Here is a 26299-nt window from a genome sequence, read left to right on the forward strand (position 1 = left end):
GTGCACATGCTTCTCATTGCGGTGGCTTCTCTTGTTGCGGAGCATGGGCTCTAGGCGTGCGGGCTTCAGGAGTTGTGGCACGTGGGCTCAGTAGTTGTGGCTTGCGGGCTCTAGAGCACAGGCTTGGTAGTTGTGGCGCACGGGCTTAGTTGCTCCGCAGCATGTGGGATCTTCCTGGACCAGGGCTTGAAACCGTGTCCCCTGCATTGGCAGGTGGACTCTTAACCACTGCACCACCAGGGAAGTCCCTTAATGTATTTTTTAATGTATGTATGTATGTATTTATTTACCGCGCCACGCAGCCCGTGGGACCTTTGTTTCCTGACCAGGGATCGAACCCACGCCCCCTGCATTGGAAGCTCGGAGTCTTAACCACTGGACCACCAGGGAAGTCCCTACGTTTTTAGATAAAACGTTGTCAACTAATTCAAATTAAAGCAAGACAAAACTCGTATGGGCCAAACAAAACACACCTACAGGCCAGATCTGGTTCACAGGCTGCTGGTTTGGGACCAGGCATCCGAGGAAACGGGCCGTTTGAAATTCCTCCCAGTTCTCCCAGATGGGCCCCTTCCGAGATTGCTGCACTCCCGCTGGCCCCTGCCCGGGACACCGTCTACACCTGTTCGGCCAGTCTCTGTGCACCTTCAAACCTCGCCTCGGACCCAGTTTCCTCAGCGAGGCCGCCCCACCCCTGGCCCAGTTATGTGGCCCTGCCTGCACGCCCACCATCCCCACACCTGTCATCGCTGGATCACTCCTTTAATCCTGTCTTCTTTGCTGTACTGTAAGCCTCATAAGTCAGGGATGGGGTCTGGACCTTTCAAGGCTGTATACCCAGCTCCTCAGACATGGCCGGACATGGAGGAGACCCTGAAATCTGTGCTGCCTGATGACGGGAGGGATAGACAGACGGATGGGTGAGCAGGCAGACGGACAGCTACGCACCTAATGCCTCATAGTAGGAGTCTTCAGACCAGCCATGGGGGTCAAACATATCCTGAAAAAGAAAAGGTTAAAGCTGCGGCAAAGGTTGAAGTGCCTTCCCTGAGTCTTCCCGTGGATCTTCCTGGCCTGGAGTCTCCTGCTTTCAAGGGCACAGGGGCTCAGCTGTTAGCCCTGGTCTCCAGCCAGTTCTCCTTAGGGTTATGAGGGCAGAGATGCATGTGTGCACAGGCTGTTCTACAGGGCACAGCGAGTCCACGCTCAGGCCCTAGCCAATCAGAGGCCCCGGGGCTCACACGAGAGACGGGGACTGCGCTCCTCAGATGGCAGTGCTGCAGTGTGGACCCTTCAGAGGTGCCAAGCTGGACCCAGCGGGATGAGCACAGGGCCCCGGGTACCCTCTCTCACCCTCAGCCTCTGTGGGTGGGACATACCTTCGGGTAGTTGGTGCCGAGCTCGTCAATCGCACAGAACTGGATGAGCTTCTCATAGATGCTGAAAGAGGAAAACCGCAAGGCGCTGAGCAGGCCTGAGAGCCGGGCCCGGTGTGGCACCAGAGTTCAAGAGATCAGAACCATTTGGTGCCTGGGCTCAGGTGAAGCCTTTAAATCCGGCCGAACTGTTCTAAGCAAGCTTCCGGATGGAAGGGGAAATGTCCACTGGCTTGACATTAAAAGTCACTTCTGGCCCTCCAGCCTCCCAGAGAGATGGACTGGGGCCAGTGGCCAGGACGAATATGGTGTCAAGGTGAGGGCTGCAGTTTCTGTTCTTAACCGGACATCTGACCTTCAGTGTGCGTGGTTTGGTCGGGGCCACCCCACTTAGGCCCATAGGGGCCAGGGCAGGTCTCGGCTATCCGCACATGAGGCTCTTTCCTGGGTGTGTCACTTGCTTGAGCACTGGACGGAGTAAGACCCAGACACAGTTCTGTTTCTCAGACCTCTCACCTGCGCACAGAATCAACCACTTCCTAGAGGTGGAAGGACCTGGGGTGATCATCTGGTCCAATCCCCTCATCGAACAGCAGCGGACACTGAGGCCTTGAGAGGTCACATGCTTTAGGAGCAGAGTGGGAATGAGAACCCAGCCAGGCGCCCCTGCCCAGCCCAGGTCTCTCGGCTTCCACTCTGCTTTACGTGTTCAATCTGGCTCTTCAACGGTAAACGGTAAGCCTCGGCGAGGGTTATGCAGTCTGGGTGATGGCCCTTTTGGGCTCAGGTGTGATCTGAGCTGGGCCTCTCCGTGCCACCTCCATGGCGGCATCCCCCTCCCCAGTCCAACATCAACCACCCAACTGACCCTGCAGGCTCATGGGAAACTCACCTGGGATTCCGAAATTCCTTCTTCCTTTGGATAATGTAGTTCATATCCATTCCCTCCTTTATCTTCCGCTCATAAAGCTTCTGGATCTTGTCCTGTGGAAGAGAAACAGAAGGATGACTATGACAGAACCTCACCGCCTCATGATCCCAGTCTGTGGTCACACATGCTGTGTGGACATGAGGACCCAGGAGAGCCACAGAGCCACGTGAAGCCCTGCTCCGGCCATATGGTCTTCCACCACCCAGCCTGTGACCAGCACCGAGCACAGATAAGATAGACGGAGACCAGCCTGCTTTTGCTTTGCTCTCTTCTGACCCCCTTTGGGTGGTTAGTAGAGGGAAGAATAAGAAGGTCAAGGCAGAGAAGCCACAGAGAAGACAGTGAACAAATCCCCACTTGGTTAATCAGTTCCTGAATCACTTGAAGAGGTGTTTCAGGCTTTAGCGTTGACGGGCAGGGGCTGAAGGCTGGTTTTGAATTTTAACATGGGGATAAGTCCTCAGCAGGAGATCTAGGAAGGCAGGAGTAGAGGTGTCACAAGCCTCTCCAGTGTCCTTTGAGGGGTGGCTCACAGATGGCCGGTCCCCACCACTCTATCAAGAGGCACCGTCAGGGGTCAAGAGGTCATTTTTCATCCAAACTCCCCTCCATGCCCCTGCCCTGGCTCAATGGGAAACAGAAGAACCACCTGGCAGGGATCTGGGCCAATGCCACAAGTGTCCCCAGGCCCACAGAGATGCAGTCCACAACAGATGGCATCAGGGCTGTCTGGCGCATGAAGAGGCCCCAGGAACCCGAGTCTCAGGGCAGAGCCACCTCTGAGGAGGAGCAGTCTTACCCAGGAAGGCTGGCGCTGGCCCAGGTAAGGGTCACTCGGCCGCCTCCCCCACTAGCAGCAGCTAAACACAGACTGTCCAGAGGAAAACATTTGGGGCCCTCTTCACCTGCAAGAGGAGGTGGGCAGGCTGGGAGGGCCTGAGCGAGGCCCTTTGGGCACATCAGGAGAGATGACCCACTCCCTCTGTCGGAAGCCAAGAATGGCTGGAGGAAGCACTGAATTGCAGAGAGACGTTCGTGACACATTTACCAGGGAAGAGAGAAGCTGGGTGCGACACGCCTCCACGTTATCTCTTTAAGGGTGATGGAGGGCAGCCTATCCAGAAGGCTCGGCAGATGGAGGAAGATCTGTATTTTACAGAAGACTTTTCTGTGTCTCCTGGGCCGCCAGACGGGTCCTCCCGTTTCAGGTGAACTAAAACGTTTGCTCAAGTGTCATGGTTTCTACCACTAGGAGGATCGAAGGAGAAATACTCTGATCTTGAAGGCTGGGCCGCCTGTCTCCGCCTGGTGGACTGCTGGAGAGCTCTTACAGGCTGTGGACCGTTGCCTGGCGCGGGGTGACTCGATGCTGGGCGGGTGGTAGGTGGCGGTGGTGGGGGACGACCTCAGCAAAGGCAGGAGACTTGTGGGAGGAGAAGAGACTGTGAGCCGCATCCCCAGCCCCAGGTCCCTTTAGTCATCCGTCCGCCAGCGTGCTGCGGGGGCTTGGGGTGTGGCCAGAGGCACCAGTAGAACCTACAGGATCAAAGGTAGAGCAGGTGGACCGGGCACCACTCTGGGGGCAGCCGTGCATGTCTGCCCTACTGTCACAAAGTCTCCTTCACAGTGGAACGTGCAGAGGGACAGGGAGAAACAACCACCAAGGCTGACCAGGAGGTGTAATCCCGGCTGTCCCCTGAGGTCCTGCTCCCAAGGGAGTGACCGCACTCACCGTTCCATCTCCTCAGGTCAGGTCTGCACCAGGTTTCGTCAGACAAGGAGCCAGTGAGCTGGCATTTCAGGAAAACGAGGACTGAAGTTTATGCGTATCCGTGCTTGTGCTTTTGCACTTCTATTTGTTTATTTTACATTCTGACAATCCCTCAGTTTCTTAGCAAAGTTCCCTCCGAGATGGTCCCATTGGCTCAGGGTTGCCCAGAAGAGGCATGTTGTTTTCTCTGGTTAGGACATCACTGAGGGCAGCTAGGGGCCCCAGCTGAAGCAGCAGAGGGTGGCATCGGGTACAGAGCAAACTCATGAGAGCAGCCTAAGGGAGGTCACCAGGACTGCAGGCTCCTTCCCACTCGGGCCGTCCAGAAGCCTCTTAAAGTCAGACTGAGCCAGACACCTGTCCCAGGCCTCCTAGGCTACACGGGCCTCAGCAGCCGAGCGCTGTGCTTACCTGTAAGTGATTTGAGCATCTGCCGGGCGGCTCCGGCGGGATCTTGATTTCATCAGGTGACATGTTCCGGACTCTTTCAGAAAAGGAGGCTGTGGAAAGAACAGAGAAGAATTCTGTGGGTGGGTGGGAGGCTTAGGGTGGGGGACAGACATGGACAATAATCCCCCCCCCAAAAAAGGCCGATAACACACTTTCGAGGAGGGATACACGCTACGAAACAGTAAAACAGGGTGTCTGGAGTAGCACTCCGAGAGGGTGCCTGTGAGTTGAGATCAAATGACCAGAAGGAGCCGGCACGTGCCAACCCAGGGGAAGAGAAGGTCAGGCGGAGGGCACGAGCATAAAGATGGCGTGTGGCCACGTCACAGCAGCTCACCCACGAAAGGCTATGTCCTGGGGCGCGCTGGTGGATGTTTAACACCCAGCTGGGAGGCGGGGAGGGGCACAGCCACGACCTGCAGCATCTGCCCGTTTCTGTGGTGTAAATTCTCCCCATGGCTAATGTCAAGCTACCAATGTGAAGTCGCTGAACTTGAGGCTGGGAAGAGATGTGCACACCGCTGGCTCATAACGTGACCGGCTCCAGCCCCCCGGGCTCTGCCCCTGAAACGCCCTCCCAGAACCCCGGAGACTCAGGGTTGCTTGGTGCCATCCTTCTCACCTCAGGCTCTGCTATCCAGGCTACAGGAGCGGCTCAGGGCTCCCCAGGCTTCGGGACTCAGAGCACGCAATGCTGCCTTGTGCATAAATGACATTTACAGAAGGACCTGTTGGTTATTAGCTTAGGGCCCTTTAATGGTTTTTAAAATTAATTAATTAATTAATTTTTGGCTGCAATGGGTCTTTGTTGCTGCACGCGGGCTTTCTCTAGTTGTGGCGAGCGGGGGCTACTGTTTGTTGTGGTGCGCGGGCTTCTCATTGCGGTGGCTTCTCTTGTTGCGGAGCACGGGCTCAGTAGTTGTGGCTCGCGGGCTCTAGAGCGCAGGCTCAGTAATTGTGGCTCACGGGCTTAGCTGCTCCGCGGCATGTGGGATCTTCCCGGACCAGGGCTCAAACCCGTGTCCGCTGCACTGGCAGGCGGATTCTTAACCACTGCGCCACCTGAGCAGTCCACGGCCCTTTACTAGTAAACCAATCAACCCGCTCTTGGTCCACTTCGTTCTTGGGAACAAAAGGTCTGATTGTGAAGTGAAGAACCACAACTCCCAGGGGGCAATTCCCTTGGAGATCTGCCCCTGCCCACCCAAGCTCCTCTCTCTCTCCACTCCCCTCCATGCTGCCCCTGCCCACCCAAGCTCCTCTCTCTCTCCACTCCCCTCCACGCTGCCTCTGGCCACCCAAGCTCCTCTCTCTCTCCACTCCCCTCCATGCTGCCCCTGCCCACCCAAGCTCCTCTCTCTCTCCACTCCCCTCCACGCTGCCTCTGGCCACCCAAGCTCCTCTCTCTCTCCACTCCCCTCCACGCTGCCTCTGGCCACCCTTGTGACTGCAGAGCTGTGCTCTGGATCACTCAGACAATGCACTGTTTGTTGTAAGATTCTGTATGTGCTTTTAAAACGTCCTCTCATGAAAAGGACTATACAGTGAGCAAACAGCAGGCGGAGCGGGGTGGGGCAGGATGAAGGCAAAGAATGCACAAGCCAGCACCAATGACATCCGGCAAGTACTTACTGGGTACCCACCGTGTGCCTGGCCCCAGGCGAGACTTCTTAGCCCCAAGTGGCTGCCTGGACTGCCTGGGGATGGCCTAGCGAGCCTTCCCCTTCTCTCCCAAGGCTGGGTTAATATTTTCTTAGCACATAAAGTGCTTTGATTTCTGCTTCGAGCTTCACTAGTCAGTCTCAGCTGCTGCCAAAGGAGCCTGCACACACTGTAAACACTGAGGCTGGGGCCCAAGCCCAGGCACAGTCTCCTACCCTGGATACACGTGCCGATTCTCACTGTCGGTGGATTCTCACTGGACGTGCCCCAGGAACAGAGCACTAGATCTGCCATTTTGGGTGAAGGAAGAGGACAGAGACTGGGTGACATATCCTGCTGTGGACTGAGACACCAGTGCAGCCTGGGAGCAGTTTTCACCACAGAACCATGTGCTTCTCTTTGCCCAGCACCCTCCTCTGTCTCCTGTCTCCAGAAGCAAGGGACACCCAGATCTGGCAGGAGTTCAATCTCATCCTGACTTCCTCCTTCCTCCCAGCTCTGGGAGAGGCAGGAGGTCTAAGCCTGAGGCTCAAGCAGGCTGCAGAGGCCGGCTGAGAGTGGAATCAGCTGGGGTGTGCTGGTTCTCGCATTTCGTAAGCATCAGCAACAAAAGCAAGGAGGGCCGGGGCAGGCTTTGGGCGCACAGCAAAGAGGGTCAAGGCTTCCCTGGGGTGGAGAGTGTATGTGTGCATGTGACAGAGAGACAAAGAGTGCCCTCTGGCATTTGCCATGAAAGCCTTTTGGAAAAACAGGGTGTGGCACTGTTGCCATTAGCAACCCAGCCACACTTGGGCTCAAACGGCATACAGTGTGACAGGGAGAGGGAGAGCCCCTCCTGAGCTCCTGGGCTTGGAACTGGGCTAGGAATGAGAAAATTCCTCGGGAGTAGCTGGCAAATGAAGGGATACATTCAGGAAACTCGATAAAAGTTTACCTCACAGATTTCAGGAGCAATCTTTCTGTGATTCTGTCTTTCCTAAGTCTCAAAATGAATCGAAAGCAGAAGACATCAGACCCACATATATGGCTATTGAGCAGCCAGCCTCAAACCATCTTCCCTGGAAGCACATCGAGATGCGTATCCAGGCACATGGGGGCAGCTCGTGTCTGTAGCTGCTCCAGGTCTGCTTGGGGTGCTCTAGGCAGGCAGCCATACTCAGGGTCTGAGAAGCCTGCCGTCAGCATGATTCACCCCAGGTGCGCGCCCAAGTCCCAAAACAGTGCTGGTATCCATAGTTGCCAGGTATGAATCTGCGCAGGAGCAGCTAGTCAGCTGGGCTTCTGTAATGGCAGGAGTGAAGGGATGCCTGGCAGGTATTGTGGGGCTGGAAGCAGGAGGCAGTGGAGTGTCTCTGGCTCACTAGAGACCCAACTGGCTTACCACCCAGGGCCACTGTTCCAGGCCCACCCACGGGGCACCAGTGGGGCAACTGGAGGGGATGGCAGGACACCCACGCTTAGCTCTGTCAGGCAGCTACAGTGCTGGGGAGCCCTGGGCCAGCTTCTCTGCTTTCCTTTGCTCCATTAAACCTGGGGCTGTCTATACATATGAAAACGCTGCCCACGCCAGCAGAGCAACCCAAGTCCTACATCCAGAGGCATGAATAAAAGGAGCTGAGGGGCCTCCCTGGTGGTGCAGTGGTTGGGAGTCCGCCTGCCAATGCAGGGGACACGGGTTTGAGCCCTGGTCTGGGAAGATCCCACATGCCGCGGAGCAGCCAAGCCCGTGAGCCACAACTACTGAGCCCGTGTGCCACAACTACTGAAGCCCGCACACCTAGAACCCGTGCTCCGCAACAAGAGAAGCCACCACAATGAGAAGCCCGTGCGCAGCAACGAAGACCCAACGCAGCAAAAAATAAATAAATGAATAAAATTTTAAAAAAAGAAAAAAAAAAAGGAGCTGAGTTCAGGCAGAGGGGCTGACAACCATGGTCCCATGAGCAGAAGCCACTCTGTACAGATCAACTACTACCTCCTCAGTGAGAAATGGGAAGAGGAATCCAAACTATGAGGCTTAAAGCTCCACCTGTGTTCTCTGTGGGTGACTGGATTCAAGAAATTGCGGTGTAACTCTACAATGAGATAATACTAGCAATAAAAAAAAGAAACTATGGATATTCTCAAGAACGTGCATGGGTCTCAAAAACACTATGGGAAGTGTAAGAAACTAGACCAAAAAACAAGCAAACAAACAAAAAAGCAACAGAAAATCCCCCAACAAACTGTGATTCCATTTGTATCAATGGTTTTCAACCAGGGGCATTTCTGCCCCCCAAGGCAACATCTGGCAGTGTCTGGAAACATTTTTCGTTGTCATATCTGGCAGGACGAGGGGGTTGCGATTGGCACCTAGTGGGCAGAGACCAGGGATGCTACTAAAACACTGTACGGTGCACAGGCCAGGCCCCCACTGCAGAGAATTATCCAGCCCGAAATGTCAATCGTGCCGAGGCCAACAAATCCTGATTTATAAGAAATCCTAAAAAAGACAAAACTACAGCGAAGAAAGTAGATCACTGCTTGCCTGAGGCTGAGGGAGGAAATGTCTGCAAGGGGAGGGGTACGGGGGAACACTTTGGAGTCATGGAAATGTTCTACGTCACGACTGTGGTGGGAGTTAACACTAAAAGCTGGCGAATCTTACTCTATGTAAGTTACACCTCAACAAAGCTATTTTCAAAAAGTAACAAGGAGAGCACAAGTGAAAGCCGGTTGTGGAAGAAGTCGGGGCTGAGATGGCTGGTGCCCACACACATTGCACCGCTCACCAAGCGCTGCCAGCAGAAGTGGAGGGCGCTGCCTTGTTGGGCTCCTGGGCAGGCGCCTCGGACCCCACGCCCCACCCCCAGCGTCTCGGTGTGAACAGCAGGGACCGGAGGCGAGAGGAGGCCGAGGCTCCAGGCCATCCCCCACTCGGGAAAGGCCACGGGCAGCCCGGTGAGGCTGTGCTCTGTTCTCTCTGCCCGTGAAGCCCACTGGGCCACCCCTACAGCGCCATTTTCCAAGAGCAAACTCTAAGGTTTTAGGAAAATTTGGGTTTTTATAGGGTGGGAAAGACTCATACCCCACTCATCAGAAAACTCGGGGATAAAGGCAGGATCCCACTGGGCATCTGGGCTGCTCAGTGTGGTCACGCTGCTACCCAATCCTTCCTCAGAAGACAAATATAATGAACAATTTTCAGTTCTTTCAGTCCGGAAAACCAGAATGGGTCCCTATCTCCCATCACCGGTGAAGGGATCCTATCCAGAGAAAGGTCAGGTTGGAGGGGGTGCAGGAAGCAGCATTTCCAGGCTGAGTCCGGGGCTTCCCAGGGCAGAGTTAAGTACGTCTCAAAGGCTCCGTCTGGAAACAGAGGAGCGGGCTCTGCAGGCCGCCTGAGAAGCAGGGCCACAGGGAGCAGGAACCCGCTTTGTGAAGACCAGTGGGGCAGGCGGAGAGAGACAGAGAGAGACGGGCACAGTCGCCACAGAGAGGGAGGGCAGGTCCCCCCACCGTGAGGTTGGGCCAGGCCTTGGGAGAGCCCTTACAAAGTCCGTGGCCAAACTGAAGGAGCTGAGAGGCTTCCTAAAAGGATTAAGAGGCTGAGGTTAACACAGAACTGGGATGACACGTGTGTCACTTTCCAGAAATGTAACCGCCCTGGCCAGTCACACAAAGGGCCCCAGACCCCAGGGCTGTCAGGCATGTTCCCTCCTGGGGACAGAGTAGGGTGCCAGCAGAGGCCACACGTTTGCTCCTTGAGCCCGTGAATATGCCAGCGGAGGGGGCTGCGGGGGTACAAGGCCGGAGGACAGGCGCAGGGCACAAGGGGAACGAGCTCCCAGCTGAAGGGGGCCCTGAATCCCTCTTGACAACACTGGCAAATGACCAAAGCCCAGTGAAACGCACCATGAATCTGATTGTCAAAGAAGAATTTTTCCCTGGGTGTCTTATCCAGACATCTTAGAAAATGCCAAAGGCCCTGTGAGAGTCTGAAGACGCAGGCTTGCAGCAGAACAGTTGCCTTGGCCGAAGCAGAGAGAAGCCGCCTGCGTGGCTGGAAGCCAGTTGGCTCTGGGTGAGGCTCGGAGACCTGCCCCCGAGGCTCCCCCCCCACCCCCGGATACTCACCAACTAATTCCTGGGGATCTCGCTTTTCTACTTCTGGGTTATCCTGCAAAAGAAAAACAGAAACACAAGGAGTAAGCCCGGGCCTCCTGACCCACAGTCACTCTCCTCACTGACACCACTCAGGACTTTTAAGGAAGGAGAAAAGGTGAAAGCACCGTAAAGAGCCCCGAGAGTGAGCGGATACTTTGGGGGATCCTGGGGCCCCTGAACCTCCGAACACCCCTCCTTCCTTCATCAGAGCAGCTGGGATGTTCCAGACACCTGCTTGTCTCTCGTCCACGGGCCCCCGGCGTGACCAGTACCCCCAACGATGAGGAAGGCGAACACCAGCCATGGACAGCTGCCCACCTGGACCCTGCTCGCTGCTCTCCCAGGGCCCGGCCAGCCGCCCCAGAACACCAGCGCCTCCAGCTGGTGCCCAGGAAGCAAGAGGTGGCACTTTACAACACGAGAATCGCAAGACCAAAACGCAAAAGACTGTCTGCTCCCAAGAGATTTTTCTTACTCTCAGTTTCAGCAAAAAAAGAGAGGCTTTATCACAAGGGGGTAGCTCAGGGAACCGGGGGCAGGCAGGCAGCAGGCCTTCAACAAGTCACGGCACTGGCCCCAGGAAGGCCCGGCTTGGAGGCAGCCTCGCTCTGGCTCTCGCTGGCCCACCTGTCAGCTCGCCTTACGTTGGCTCACAGTCCCGCCAAAGAAAAGCTTTCTCTGACCCTTCCTGCAAACCCCCGTCCCCAGCACCCACTCCCACACGTCCTTCAGTTCTGGCGGCGTGCAGAGCCCTAGGAGCAGAGGTTTCTCCTCAGACTGCTCTGGACTTGCTCTGGATTTCACTGCTCAGAGCAAATGCTTCATCTAAACCAAATCAGCCCGGAGAAGGCACAGTCCCAGCCGTGGTCACACACCCGGGCACCTTGGGGAGGAAGGCCTTTCCTTGCTTCTGCTGCCCCAAATGCACAACGGCAGGAACGTACCTGCTTTCCCCATTTCTGGGGAAACCGAGCCCCTCAAACACAGTTAGGCCAGGGGTCCCAAGTGCCATAACACGGTAATGATCACAGTGGCAGAAGCTGTGCTCATGAGATGGTTGGCTCTCACGCCCCCTCCCTCTGGTTGGTGAGGGAGGACATAAGACAGTAACAACTCTGGACCCGATGGGCACATGGAAACGGCCGTGGAGCTCTGCGCACTCTGCTGACACGAAGCAATGTTACACCGAGGTGACGTCTCAGAATGGAAGGGGCAGGAAGACCACCCCCAACCCCCGGGCTCCACGCCAAGACCAGAGCAGCAGTTCTTAGCCCCCTTCTCCAAAAAGTTCCTCCTGGTTCTGGGACAGGCCAAAACCCCCTCATTCTTCGGCACACTGCAGCTATTCATTCGACCTGGACGGGCATAACGCCCAGGCCAGGCTGCTTAGCAACCATCTCCTCCAGCCACCCGCCCCCTGCCGATCAGGTGGGCAAAGCGGAGGCGCACCCGAGGGCTGCCGTGCCAAATTCAGGCTGCTTATCCATCAGCTGCTCGCCAGAGAGAGCCGGTCTCCACGGGTCCCAAAACAATCCCTTCGGAGCTGTGACTCCGGAGGAACCAATGTTAAAGAGCGTGGCAGTAACAAAACGTTGGACTGTAAAAGGTCCTTAAATTTTCCCTCTAGGGGACAGCTTTCTGGGTGCTAATTGTGGGAAAGCATCAGGTGGGTACATCCTTCCTCCCCTCCCAGGCCATTTGGCTGGTCGTACAGGACTGACCCGTTAACTCTTCAAAGGCCCCCTAGAGCTCTTTCCCAAAGCACTGCCCCAGCCCCTTTCGTGGCCAAAATGCAGAGAAGCGAGGAAAGAGGCAAGATATCCACGTGGGAATTCAGCCGCATCTGCTCCAGAGGCACAGGAAGTTAGTCGCCAAACAGGCAGCTTCTCTTCAAAGGGGAAAGTACTTGTTCACACCAGGGGCTCCTCGGTGAGATTAAAGGCTGTGAGGCTCCCTGGGGCTCTCCTGTGCCCCAGCGAAGGGAGGGGGAGGGGTGGGGAGAGGTGGGGATTCCTGCATATCACAAGGTCCTGGCCTGGCTTAGCTGAGGTCTGTTTAGTCACGTCTCTGGGAGAAAAAGAAATGATAGGGCAAAATCACAAACAGGAAGTTTTTTCCACTTCGTTCAGTCTTTCCTTTTTTGGCTTGGCTCCTCATTTCCCCCCAAGTTTATCTTTTTACACATGCCACAAAAAAAAAATTAACTGGGTAGTTGGTTTCAATCTGCCAACTAGTCTAGTCTCTGGTTTTCTGCCCTCACAGGGTGCGCGCGCGCACACACACACACACACACACACACACACAGACACACACACAGACACACACGGACAGAAGGGGCGGGTAGTGCCCAGAGAGCACCCGAAGTCCCCTGGAGCTATGGCCTCTTATTCAATCCCAAACCCAGCACCCCCAGGAAGAAGTCCCACCCCACCTTCCCAGCAGCGGAATCCAGCTCCACACTATCCCCAAGCAAAGTATCGACTAATGGACCATGGACCCAACTGCAAGCAAGAGAAGATTCTCCTGCCTTGAGAAACTCCTGAAAGCCAAAAGTACAAATGAGTCTCCACAGACTGGAAGCCATATCATTCTGCACAAAGGTCTCCTGGAAAGACTTTGGAATCTGTCGTTGTTCAGATCCCCCATTCGTGTCACATGTACCCGTGTGACTCCTAAGGCCCTGGAGAATCAAACAGTGGGACTCTGTGACTCCTGGTGGCCACACCTTGTTACGCTTTAGAATGGAATTCCTCTGCCCTTTGACGTGAACAAGCTGGTTGTGGGCCTGCTGAGCTCCTGGGCATGTGGTGTGGTACCAAGGTGCCCCCAAAGAAGAAAGCCGACGACGTGGTGCTTCCGGATCCTAAAGCAGCCTAACCCCCGGCCCCCGGCCCCTGCCCTGAGCCCGAGAAGAAGGGCTTGGCTCTGCCCCACAACAAAGGGCCTGAGCCACAGCATCACAGGCTCTTGGAGTGGAGTTGGGTGCAGGACTTCAAGTGATGCTGAAGAAAGCCCAGCAAGGAGGGAGAGTCGGGGTGTCCAGTGAGACCACTGAAGACAGGGGTCCAGTACCCCAAAGATGCTTTTTAGAACCATTTATGCTCAACTGTCCATTGAGGCAAGTTTCATCCAATGAAAGCAGCCTTGCGGGGAGGAGAGGGGGGTCCACATTCAAGACAAAGACCCAGAGAGACAGTCATGCCTCGGATACCAGGAATTCAGCACAAAAATGAACAATGCACCCATGATAGTTATCTCGGAAGCCAGCCATGGTGTCAGAAAAAACAACGGATGAAGTATTTAAAAGGACAGAGCTAAGGAGATAGAAGGAAGGTTCACACCATTAAACTGCCAGTACTTCAAGAAACTGGTTTTACAAAGCCTGCTATAGAGAGAGTCTCAGTATGTCCTTAAAGAGGCAGAAAGGGAGCAGCAAAGCGGATACAAGTGAAAAGCAACAAGAACCCCCACTGTTCCTTTTCTTCCCCCAAAGCGGTGTTTCCGAAGGCACAAAGGACACCTGCCCTGACTTGCGTGAATCCACCCTCCCTGGCCTCCAGGTGGATATTCAGTTCTTCAAAGAAATGAACTCAGCCTGGAGATCTATTTACCAGACAGTTGGATGTCTGCGTCAGCCGGGAGGCATGAAGCCCACAGCCCAGAGACCTGGCCAGACCTGGGCATGACAGCACACGCCCCTCAGACACAGCAGGCTGAGTGCTTTTCTTGCCTAGGAGAGCATCTCACATAGCAGTTTCTAAGAGAAAATACCAGGTAAACCATTTCTGCTCTCTAGTTCAAGTCCAATTAAGACACAAGGAAAAACAAAGCAAAACAAAATCCACATCTTCCTAAGAAGCCTAGTGAGAAGACTGGAAAGGGAGGGGAGGAAAGAGAGCTCTGAGGCCTCTTCTTCAGACTGTCTGTACCCCTCCAACCTCCCTGGGCTTCACTTCAGTCCCACCAACCGGGGCGCGAGTGGCTGCTGCGGGCTGGGGGTCATCCCTGGAGGACTGTGGTCTGAACCCAACACTGCTGACTTCTTAATCAACTGTGCCTGAGATGTGGAAGAATCTAACAGCCATGGCAGGGGCCTTGTCCTCAGGAATTACAGAATCTGAAATGTGGTTCCCCCTGCAGAGAATATAAAAGTCCAGCCACCGGCAAAACTATGACTGGAGCAGAGGAAGGAAGGAAAAACAATATGGCTCCACGAAGCGGGACAAGCTGCCATGTGAGCTGGGAGGATTTACTCAGCAGAGGAGGAGCAGCTTCTGGTGGGGAGAATGGAGGTTTATTTACAGCCAACAATGCTTCATCAAACCTTCCCGGAACCAGCCCACCAAGTGCACTCAAAGGTCCGGCGTCCAACTTGAGACAGAGCAACGGAGCTTCCGGCAGCTGGATTCTGCCAGACCTCAACGTCGCCTTTTCTCCCCAGTTCTGGGAGCATCAGGCACAGAGAAAGCACTCTGAACAGAGGGCAAAGGGTAGCCTCTCCCTGCTCCATGGGAAAGAATGCTACAGACATGTTTTCTGTTGGATGACGTAATCCTGCACCTTAAAAGTAGGGGGCAGCTGGGGAGGCAGATTAGCAAAACAAAGTCTCCCAAATCTTCTGTCCTCTCAGATCTGGGGCTGCCCCAGGAGTTATAACGCCCTAATGACATCTCACTTCAGGAGCAGGGTACCCACTTAAAAATGAACCCTCACTGTGGCCTGAGGCCCCGGGGGCTCCCTGCCGGCCACTTCAGCACCCTCCCCCCACCCGGATCCTGGCAAAGCTGCTCCCTAGATCACCCCCTCCCCACTCCAGCCTAGTAAGCCCCATTCAGACTTCAGACCTTGGTTCAAGGAAGCTTTCCTCCACCACACCCGCATCTGGCCAACGAGACGACATGTGCCCTATTCTGTGCTCTGTCTTATTTACCACTGTGTTCCCAGCACCTGCAATAGTCAGTGCCCTGCCCACAACAGGTGCTCAAACACTGACAGACAGACACACATACACACACTTTCTCCCTCTCTCTCTCCTTTCTAATCAGTTAACTGCCCAGTGGCCAGTTTTTCTTCAGTCCAGTTTAGGGTTTCAAAGCCACCATCACCTGCAGTGCGTTAACCCCCAGACTCCAAACCTGTTCAAGTCCACAGTTAATTTCAATGTGTGGACTCGATATAAGAAAGGGAGGCCAGCGGAGGAGCTAAATAAAGGGGCTAGAGCTGCAATAAAGGTTGATATGGGACAAGCAGGAAGGTGTGTGCGTGGAGGCACCAATGCTGAATTTAAAAAAAACCTTAAATCTACCTTGTTGCTCCTAATCTTGACAAAAAAAGAATTATCGTATAGTTCATTTATTTATGCCACAAATAACTTACCAAGCATTTATTATGTACCAGGCAATGGGCCAAACACTGGGCATGTGGAATGAACAAAATTCAGTCTAGGGGAATAATTTTAGGTATCACGCTAAGCACTTCAGTGAAAGATCTCATTTAATTCTCACGACAGGCTCATGAAATTGTGGGCAGACAATCCTGCTGCTTCAGAAGCCACTGGTGTGCCTAGGAAGCCCCCCTGAAAGCTTCAAGCTGATGGTCAAACGAGGTTTTCTGAGGCACATGTGAGTCACTTCAGGTTGCCAAGAAAGCAGCAATTCTGGAACTTTTGTTGAGATACCTCCAAGCTCCAGAATAAAATTACTGTCGTTTGACAGACACGGGTGAGGGCGTGGATCGAGAGTGGCAGTAATCCAAGACTTAGTGGAAGTCACTGAACCCAGTGCTGTGTGGGCGACAGCCCACCCGTGGCACAAATGCCTGGCGTGGGTTGTTCTACCCACACACCCAGGAGAGCCCTGGAGAAAGCCCATCACCAGCACATTTCCTTCCGTTGTATCCTGTTGGGTCAGGATTGGGCCACTGCCATGGCAGGCTGCCTGCCTGGGGATGGAAACACTCAACTTATCACAAAAATGGGCGGAAGTTGGTGGGGCCACTTTGGATGCAATGGACTCGCCTTCACTCCCAGCTCATTGCCGGGAAGGCTCAGCTCCCCCAAGCAGAGAGGTTTCTACAGGAAAAGCGTTAAACAGGCATCTGCCAAGACAAACTAAGCCAGCTCTAGAGCTGGCCTTGTAGACTGAAGCAAAGGCGGGGAAGGGGAGAGGAACGGTCTCTCTCTGAAAATCCTGTCTCCAGTGATGCCCGCAGGGCTCAGCATGGCGCTGATGCTCTGTCACGTGGAACCAACCAGAATTCATGTGAAGGCAAAGCTCCGGCTGGAGCCACTTCTGAAGGGGAGACTTTATTTATTTATTTATTTATTTTAAATTATTTATTTATTTATTTATTTATTTATGGCTGTGTTGGGTCTTCATTTCTGTGCGAGGGCTTTCTCTAGTTGCGGCGAGCGGGGGCCACTCTTCATTGCGGTGCGCGGGCCTCTCACTGTCGCGGCCTCTCTTGTTGCGGAGCACAGGCTCCAGACGCGCAGGCTCAGTAGTTGTGGCTCACGGGCCCAGTTGCTCCGCGGCATGTGGGATCTTCCCAGACCAGGGCTCGAACCGGTGTCCCCTGCATTGGCAGGCGGATTCTTAACCACTGCGCCACCAGGGAAGCCCGGGGGAGACTTTATTATCTGACTACTGCAAGCGTAACCACAGATTTGATTCAAGACCCCTGAAGACCCTGAGTTTCTTGAAAGCTGTAGAAGATGCTCAGAGAGGGCCATTCCATTTCTCTCTCTCCTGCCCAGGGTGTCAGGTGGGCTGTGCCTGGGCAGAGAGGTTACCTCACGTCAAGGATTTGAGTCAAGTCCTCAGTGGTGAGGCCAGGTTGCACTTTCTTCTTAAGGGTTCTCCACAAAAACAGTGTCTCTATGCTTTGAGTTGGAGAGCTTGGAGCCAGACAAGCACAAAGAAGACAGCTTTGTGAGGCTGAGGGCAGCAAAGTGAAGTTTTTGAGACACACCTCGACAGCGCCACCAAATTACGAAAGCATTATCTTGCCTGGGAGGTCAACTGCCAAGCTGCAATGTTAGATTAACATCGGGGCAAAAAGCAGTGAGATGCCAGAAAGCCAGGAGTGTGGACATGCACACTGGTCCTCACGTACGTACTGGCAGGAAGAGGATTAACTGTCTACAGGGCCAGAGGGAACGCCAGAATCTTTAAGGCACTGCTTAGGGAAAATTTAGTTTTCAACTGTATCCCAATGTTAAGAATACAAACGAGTAAAATCCTGTCAAATCCAGAAATAGCACAGTAGCATCTCAAGGGACCTGGATTGAAACACAGAACGAAGGTGAGAAGTGCTGGATCCCTAAAGACAGGCAGCTTGCCTTCTGCATCATAAATTTCAAAAAGATAAATCATCACTGGGGAAGGCCCCAGCCACACCTTGGTTAGTAATCCATGGCATGTAGTCCCGTAGGGAACAAAGTCTGTCAGGGCTTGCACGGCTGATGGGCAGGCGGACCGGGCACGCAGCGGCTCCTTCTTGGACAGAGAACCGCACAGGGGCGGGGTGGGGCTTCTGGGGCTTCAGCTGACTGGGAGCGAGTGCAGTCAAGAGGGCCCTGATGGCAGCTGCGGTGCAGCCAAGAGTAGGGGTTAGAGGGAGAATAATGGTCCTTCTTCCTTTTGCAGGAGATCACAACTTCCAGCAATCACAACATTTCTCCCAGCGGTGTTCAGCTACAGATATAGCCAGGCCTTCTTCGGAATGTGGCAAGACAAAGGACCTACCTTGGGTTTCTTTCAATCTGGACAAGACAGCTACTTCCACAGCCTGCCCTGTCTCTGTCTTTCTGTCTGCTGCTCAGACCAGATCACCACCCAGACAGACTTGTAGACCCCAGCCTGGATATTTTATGTCACTCACTCTGCAAGGGCAACCCCCGCCTTGCTAAAGACCAGGCCTAAAGAAGGCCATGTGGCTATTCACTGCGGTGAGAGCAAGGAAATGCCAATGTTAAATAGGCCTGGGCATTTTCAACAGTTCAAAGGCCTAATTACAATAGCCAGAAGTTAAGAATGGATGGCTCATCTGTTGCATATTGGCTGAGTGCAGCTTTTTCCATAAATTTTGCACACGCATATGCACTAAATTGAGTGGCTGTCTAGCAGTGACAGGCGAGAAGATGTTCCACTGAATGTTCAGTTGTTCCCAGAGGCTTTCTGGGCTGTTGCCAGCATTCTGTAGCCTGTAATCTGGTTGGTTATCTCTTTGTAAATGTACATATAACTCAATCACAATAAATATATAGTATTTTTAAAATTCGAAAAAAAAAAAAAAAGAGTGGATGGCTCACAAGCCAGCAATGGTCAAGGGCCATTTCCTTCTCTGGTCCTAGGTGAGTCATGCTGTCATTTTTTTTTTCTAATAAGCACTCAAAGGATCATGGGGTATGGGGGGTGCAGAACATGGGGGCCAGATAGGAAAATAAAACCAAGATGGAGGGACCAAGAATGTATTCTCCCTCTCACACTCTAAACAGAACTCAGTAAAAGCTAACATACATTATTCAAGTCTCATAATAACCCCATGAAGCAGACTTTATTATTTCCATTTTACAGACGAGCAAACTGAAGCAAAATACAATGAAGCAGTTTCTTGCCCAGTAAATGGCAATGTTGGAACTCAAGCTCCAGCCTGACTCCAAAGCCTAGAAATACCACTTCCCAACTTCTCACCTCCTCCCTTGAGACCAGGAGGCTGTGAATAGTCACAGTTTCTTCGAAGCCCTTGGTTCAACCACTGGGGAAGCCAACATCGAAGACCAAGGAGGTAAAATTCCTCTCCAGGAATGACTCCATAGCAGATCACAGGCAAAACAGGTGTTAAACCCTTGACTTAAGGGGAAGACGGCCAGATCTATTACCTTTTAACTGTAACGATCAGGGGAAAGGGCTCAAGAATCCGTGGTGCCCCAGTGAGTAATGTCTGAGTTGACTTGAACGAAGTCAAGGTCCTGAGGACTTAATCATATACACAGTGGGTGCTGCCACCCCTGTCCTTAGCCTAGAGATTTCCTGGGGGCTTACAGAAAAAATGCTACCAAAACCCGAATCCTACTAAGCCAGCCTCCCTTACTGGGTGAACAATCCTGCAGACTTCCAATGAGAACTCAAATTTTAAAGAATGAGTTCTTTCTTTTGACTTGTGTAAATAGCACGGCACATTTCCTGTCCATCAGGGAATCTCATTGGAAAGAAACTGCCTACGTAACACTTTATTCGATAACAATTACAAAACTATATTCACATTTTGCTACTATAATGTGCCATTTTTGGATTTTATTTTAGCTAGCTGAATATATGAGAAGAACGAAGGGAAGTGATGTGAGGAAGTGTGCTGCTCCTGACTGGTATTACTACTAGAACAAAAGCTGGTGAATCTCAATCTTTTCTGCATCAGTCCCCATTTGGAGGTATTTAGAAAATTACAAAAAAAAAATCTTTCCTACAGCAGTTTTATTGAGGTATAACCCACCACTTAATTCTCAAGTGTTATTTTTTCATTTGTGTCATGCTATTATATAACTACCCAGACTATAGCAACAGTGAAGATGTTTGTAATACAAATGAGAACAAAACTGGATACAAAATATATATGCTATTACACAGGCAAACCTACACAGATGGAAGAATGAAAATGGCTGCACTGTCAGGCCCATGGAATTAGGTGGGTTTTTTTCTTTTCTTAAATATTCAATCTTGCTTCTCTAATAGTCTGACAATAAAATATGCACAATATAAAAACAACAAAACCCTGACAAGATAACCACTAGAAAAAGTGCTATATGACCCTTTCCATGTCAAAGACCTCTAAGAAAAAGTCCAAGTTTAAGCTCTTACAAGATAACCTTTGCTGTCCCATCCTGAAAAATAATTCTCAACAGAACATTCCTCAAGTGAGGGTTCCCCAGAAGCTCGCCAAGCAAAGGCACACAACGACCCATCCCCACTGGCTGGAAAGGGCCTTGGTTCCTCTGCCGCACCCCACCACCTGCCCTCTGAAGGAGCCTTCAGGATGACTAGAACCCATGCTGCTTGTCTGTGAAAAGCTTAGCATCTCCTTTTCCGATTCCAGAGTCCTGGACGTATAGCAAACACACCCAAAGCCCAAAGAGGAAAACATTTTGCTCTGCACGGACCCTGCGGAAACTGGCAGCCTCTCCCCTCACGCGGTCAGTAAGAGAATGGCTGGCAGGCTCCTGAAAGTTCTTCCTAGAGTCAGTTGTCAACAACAGACTCCTGTTGTTGAAACAAGCTCCTCGGGCTGTTTTCCGTCTCCAGATCTTTGATTCTGACATTTTAAAAGATCAATAATAGCGCTGGGTCGGGGTGGGGGGGGTGGGGAAGGGCTCGAGAGGAGAGGAAGTTTGGGAATTACCGAGTCAGTTCTTCCCGAGGCAAATCCTTCATCTAAACTCTGAGTTAATTAACAACACGTGGCGATGAAGACGCTCGACCTCCTTGAGGGAATTCAGGTGTGTATGTACAGCCACCGAAGGCAGAGGCCCGTTCACCGCGCTGAGCCAGGCCTCCAGGGGAGGCTGCGCGAGGACTTCACCGAGCCCCACCGCTCTGGGACTCTAAGACCATCTACCAGCGCAGTTCCCAAGCTGTCCATCAAGGCCCCCCAGGTCCCCCCCAAAGGTGCCCGCAGTATTTAAAAATTTCAAGGGAAACAGCATTACTTGACATCTGTCAGATACCACACTAATTTATGTATTATTTTTTTCAAGTGGCTACTAAATTGTGAGGACACGGGTGCTGACTGCAGGGAGAAAGTTACTTAATAAACAGAACTGTTAGGTTATTTCTTTCGGCCTAGGAGTTCTGTGAAAGACTCCTGTGATACCAAGGGTGCCGTGAACTGAGAAACTGTGGCAACTTCTGACCTCCAGGATGAGGGCGTAGAATCAGACTGTGTTTGGGTGAGAAGGCTGATTACTGCTCACAGCTGCATCTTAGGCTGAGAAAAACTTGTTCCTACCCGTTCTCTCCTATCACTGCCACAATCCCCTGGAACAGTGGGTATCACGGCCCTGACTTCAGCCGAGCTGAGCACAGTTTAAGTTATGTGCCTGTTGGCCACAGCTGGAGGGCAGCCGAGCCAGCGCTCAACCCAGGTCTTCTGACTCCAAACCCACTAGACCGGCTCTGAGTTGTGAACTCCACATATCTGCACTACTTTTGGGGTCGAAGGATTTTTAAATGTTTTCCTTGAGCTGGGGTTGTACACGCCTTTTAAAAAATGCTGGCACAATTCCCCCCCCCCCATGTCACCTCTTTGACCCAGAGACACTATTTTATTTCGACAGATGTTTGCTCCTTGGGCCGAGAGGATTCTTTCCCTGGGTCAAAGCCTGGACCACAGCGCCTCAGGGGGCCAGCCATCCCACCCCGCACCGGGAAGCCAGGCCTCCCAGTTAGCTTGGCAATGGGCTGCTCCAGCTTGCCCATGCCAGCTCATCAGTGCCCATGTTTGTTTGCAAAGGAAGAATGTGTCAGGGACAGGGAGTGAGTGGAAATACCTTTATCCACGGGAACCGTGGGAGTGGGGAAAAAAATAAACAAGGGGAAAAGTTCCAGGGCAACTGAGGTAAAACAAGGACAAAGGAGAGTGGTGAAAAGGGAAGCTCACAGGCCAAGGGCAAACAGATGGAGGAAACACTTGAGCCTTTGGGCCCCTGTCCCTGTGGTAAGGAGCTGGACAGACGACCGCCACTCCTAGTCTGACTTTTTCTAGGGCAGCAGTGCCACCTTCTGCTGAGTAACTGCAACATCCAAGTCGGGCTGCTTACTGAAGAGATGAGACCAGAAAACTGAAGTTCGAGAACGAGATATGATGGAACAGAAATGCTGAAGCATTGTTTCCGTGGGACACTCTGCCACCTCCTCCAGCTCCTTTTCTCTAGTTTAGGGCAAACTCAGCAACCCCAGGGCCCGATCCCTGCCACCCCGGGCTGATGGATCAGGGCCAAAGGCTCCCTACAGGGGGGGTCTGGAGTTCTCATCTCTTCCTCAAATTCCCAAATATGGGACTTTGCACTCATAGGTAACCCCAAACATCAGAGTGATAAAAATAAGGGCAATTTCCAGTCTTTGTACTCTACATGTGTACTTCCTAAAGTCAACAGATGATACAGTTGGAGAATACTCAACTCTGCTTATCCACAATGCCAAGTCCTTTCCCAAGAAACACCTTGGGGGTTCTAGTCCGACCCCACCCTCACATTTCTTTTAGGACATTCGTTCCTGAAAAGGCCAGAAACAGAGAGTTCACCACCTCCTGTGGCACCTCGACTCACTTCTGGCCAGAGACGAAGGGCAGCTCTTCGTTATGCGAAGGCAAACATCTCCTCGTTGCTTTCAGTTCCGCATGGGGCTGCCACCGCCCTTCCCTCACCAGACCTTCAAACAGCAGACAGAACTGCCGGCTCTTCCCCAGTCTTGCCTCTCCCAGCTCCTTAACTTCTCCCCACGTGACGTGGCTTTAAGTCTCCTCACCGCTGCTCTCCTTGGAGCACAGTCCGGTTTAAAATGCAGAATCCAATATCCCAAAACAGGCCCAGTGATATATATGACCAGCCTGGGAAGCGTACTGAGGGGGCACTGGCCGTCGCAACTAACGCTACTGAATGCAGACGGGCCAGACACCAGTAAGCTACGTATTTGCTACATTTACTCAGTGAATCCTCAAAAAACAAATGAGGCAGATTTGATATGCGGTCTCATCGTACTCCGGATGCTCTACTGCCTCCAATACGACTCAAGACCCCATAAGGCTAACAGCTCAATGGACAGGTACAGGGCAATGAAAGCAGCTATCAAATAGTTAATTAATATTTCCAACCCAAGATTTTTGTTTTTGAAGAACAGTAGTTCTTGAAGTTGATCTGTGGACCCCTGGGGGTCTGCAAGGTCAAAACTATTTGTGTAATACCAAGACATTATTTGTTCTTTCACTGTGTTACATTTACAGGGGCAACAATGGGTAAACTTCTTGGCCCTTTAGAATAAATCAAGGCAGCGGCACCAAATTTAGCAGTAGTCATATTCTCGGTTTAAAAAAAAAAAAGCAAATTTCACTTAAGAATATCCTTGACGAAGCAGTACAAATGATTCATCTTGATCACTGAGTACATTTTAGCATTTTGTGTGACTGAGTTACAAGCTGAACTAGCTGCTTTCTTCATGGAATATCACGTTTACTTGAAAGAATAACTGACAAACTATGGTTATTCAGACTTACGTAGCTGGCAGGCATTTTCTTAACAACAAAGCCCGTCATTTCAGGGAAAACTCTCATGGTATTTACTGGCAACAATAAAATTCAAGTCCTCAAGCAAAAATTAGAATCTGGGAAAATACATACTTCCCACTGTGAGCATGACAGCTTTCTGATACTTAATGGCTTGTCTGATGAGATCAGAAATGTCACTAACAAATAAGATTTTTTTTGGATACTACAGAACAAAATGTGTCAACATTTAGGAAACCTGCATAACTCGGTGAACCAACATTGTCCGAGTCACTAGTGTCTGATGATGTAATATCATGTATGGGCAAAAGAGCCACTTAAAGTGTGAGAGACCTGTGGATTTAAGTGAAGCAGAGTCCAAAAAGTTCATTGATTCACATTCTCGTTGCAACTAACCTTTAGGAAACTACCACCTGTTGAGTTATGATGAAGCATCAAACATCCACAAGTACTTGAAGGGCTATCAAAATACTCTTCTCTTTCCAACGACTTGTCTGTATGAAGCAAGAGTTTTTTCGAATTCTTCAACCAAAATAACATGTTGCAATAGACTGAACACAGAAGCAGTTGTGAGAACCTAGCTGCCTATTCAAGTAGACATCAGACATTAAGGAGACTTGTAAAATGGTAAAACAATGCCATTTTTTGTTCAGACTTTTTTTTGTTTTGGAAATGATAATTTCTCATAAAAACGTTATTTATGTGAATATGTAATAGGTTTGTTATTTTTAAATAAACAAATATTTAAAACATCAAGAGATAAAACCAAAATGAACAAAAGCTTTTTGGGATCCTAGTTTTTAATTGTGTAAAGAAATGAAAATGTTTTGAGACCTGCTATAGTAAAAAATTAAAAGCAGATCTTAAAAAGTCAAAGTAGGAAGGAGTGCCATCTAGTGAAAAGAGAGTTATGACATCAATTCATTTGCTAACAAAATAAATGACACCTCCAGTGACATATCGTATTGTTAGAAACTTCACATATTTAAGGCAGAAATATGCAAAATTAAGGGTTTAGAATACAAAAGTATTGTTAAATATCAACTGAAATAAAACTTAAATGTGCCAGAAGAGTTCCGGAATAGAGGGAGGGTTGAGAGGGGTTTGAGGCAGAGGCTGAAACCCGAAGACAGTGTGATACCAGCTCAGGCAGGAGAGGAAGTCAGGGCCAGGACGAAGCATGGGAAACATACAAAACTCATGCTGGGGACACCATTTCTAGTCCTTGGAGATGCCACGAGGACTTGGTCTTTCTGTCCCCCTGGTGGGCCTCTGCTAGCTACTGGGGACCACAGGACGTCTGAGCTGGAGAACTCCGTCTGACCCCCTCTATGCTCACCCTCCAAAAGAACTACATCAAGTTACTGTGAGGGCTGGATTTTGTGTTCTCATTTCTGAGGGCTCCCTAACAGGAACAGAAATTGTTCCTTGAGGACTTTTCATTTCACAGATTGGAAATTCAAACGACTGAATGAAATACAGTAACGCACATCAGTCAACCTCCAGGTGGGACCAAGAAAGGGGAGGCTGAACACAAAAAGACATTAACCAACTTCCCATCCTACCTCCTCTCTTTTTTGGCTGTTCTTCCTCTCTCATGCAGGCATGTCATTCCCAGGGGATTTGCTGTATTCCAGAAGGGGTGACAGTTAAGGGCATGCACCCTGCTCTCCAGCCAACTTCCCCAGGAGGCTTCAGCTTCAGGTGAAGGCTGGCAGCTGTACACATAAAGGCTCCAGGTCCCACAAATCCTCCTTTGTCCACAACTGAAGCCCTGACACTTGGCGACCCCCAAGGCTTATTTTATGCACAGGCTCCAAGGCCCAAATACCCCAAATACTAAGACAGAAGATGGACACTAACACTACTGACCATTTCCTTTCTGTGAGCCCAAGCAGAGCTTGACAGTCCTTGATGCAGGCCACGGGTCTACCCTCCTGCTAGTAATGCTTGGCCAGGTTCTGAAGCCTCCATTCCTCACTAGGCACAGAAAGGAGCTGGCGCTTGTGGTTTGTAGGACAACATTTGTTTTTCCTCCTGCATGCTGGTGCCTAAACGTTCTTTCTTGGTAAAATTTCGTATCTGCATCATCCGCAGCTCTCTGTGGCTTTATTTCAATGGTTGTGCACAGTTCTAGCCAATCACAAAATCAGCTCAAATTTGGAACAGCTCATGCTATATTTTTGGATATACCCCTGCTTTACCTTATAATTGGGGATAGTTTTCCTAAATTCCACTAGGACACCTTAAAGGCCTCAGCTGGTTTTTTTTTTAAAGATTTATTTTTTTATTGATTAATTGATTGATTGATTGATTGCTATGTTGGGTCTTCGTTTCTGTGCTAGGGCCCTCTCCAGCTGTGGCAAGCGGGGGCCACTCCTCATCACGGTGCGCGGGCCTCTCACCATCGCGGCCCCTCCTGCTGCGGAGCACAGCTCCAGACGCGCAGGCTCAGTAATTGTGGCTCACGGGCCCAGCCGCTCCGCGGCACGTGGGATCCTCCCAGACCAGGGCTTGAACCCGCGTCCCCCGCATTAGCAAGCAGACTCCCAACCACTGCGCCACCAGGGAAGCCCCTCAGCTGGTTTTAAAGCAGTTTTTAGACACAAAACTTGATCCCTATTCCCCAGGCCCAGAGTGATGGAATTACTCTTTTTCTTTGAAAAAAAAAAAAAAAAAAAAAGTTTGTCC

At 51.5% G+C, this 26299-nt stretch overlaps 1 protein-coding gene across 1 annotated transcript in view; it reads right to left on the bottom strand.

Annotated features, from left to right (window-relative positions):
- The window catches only part of SAP30BP (SAP30 binding protein), a 34102-nt gene that overhangs the window by 2900 nt on the left and 4903 nt on the right, over window positions 1–26299 (bottom strand). The window contains exons 4-8 of the mRNA XM_007185695.3: window positions 10307–10349; window positions 4490–4578; window positions 2269–2360; window positions 1380–1440; window positions 949–1000 (exon numbers count right to left, since the gene is read on the bottom strand). Of these exons, the coding sequence (XP_007185757.1) occupies window positions 949–1000; window positions 1380–1440; window positions 2269–2360; window positions 4490–4578; window positions 10307–10349 (337 nt within the window). The remainder of the gene's footprint in view (window positions 1–948; window positions 1001–1379; window positions 1441–2268; window positions 2361–4489; window positions 4579–10306; window positions 10350–26299) is intronic.

The sequence above is a fragment of the Balaenoptera acutorostrata genome, chromosome 20, assembly GCF_949987535.1.
Source record: "Balaenoptera acutorostrata chromosome 20, mBalAcu1.1, whole genome shotgun sequence".
NCBI lineage: Eukaryota > Metazoa > Chordata > Mammalia > Artiodactyla > Balaenopteridae > Balaenoptera > Balaenoptera acutorostrata.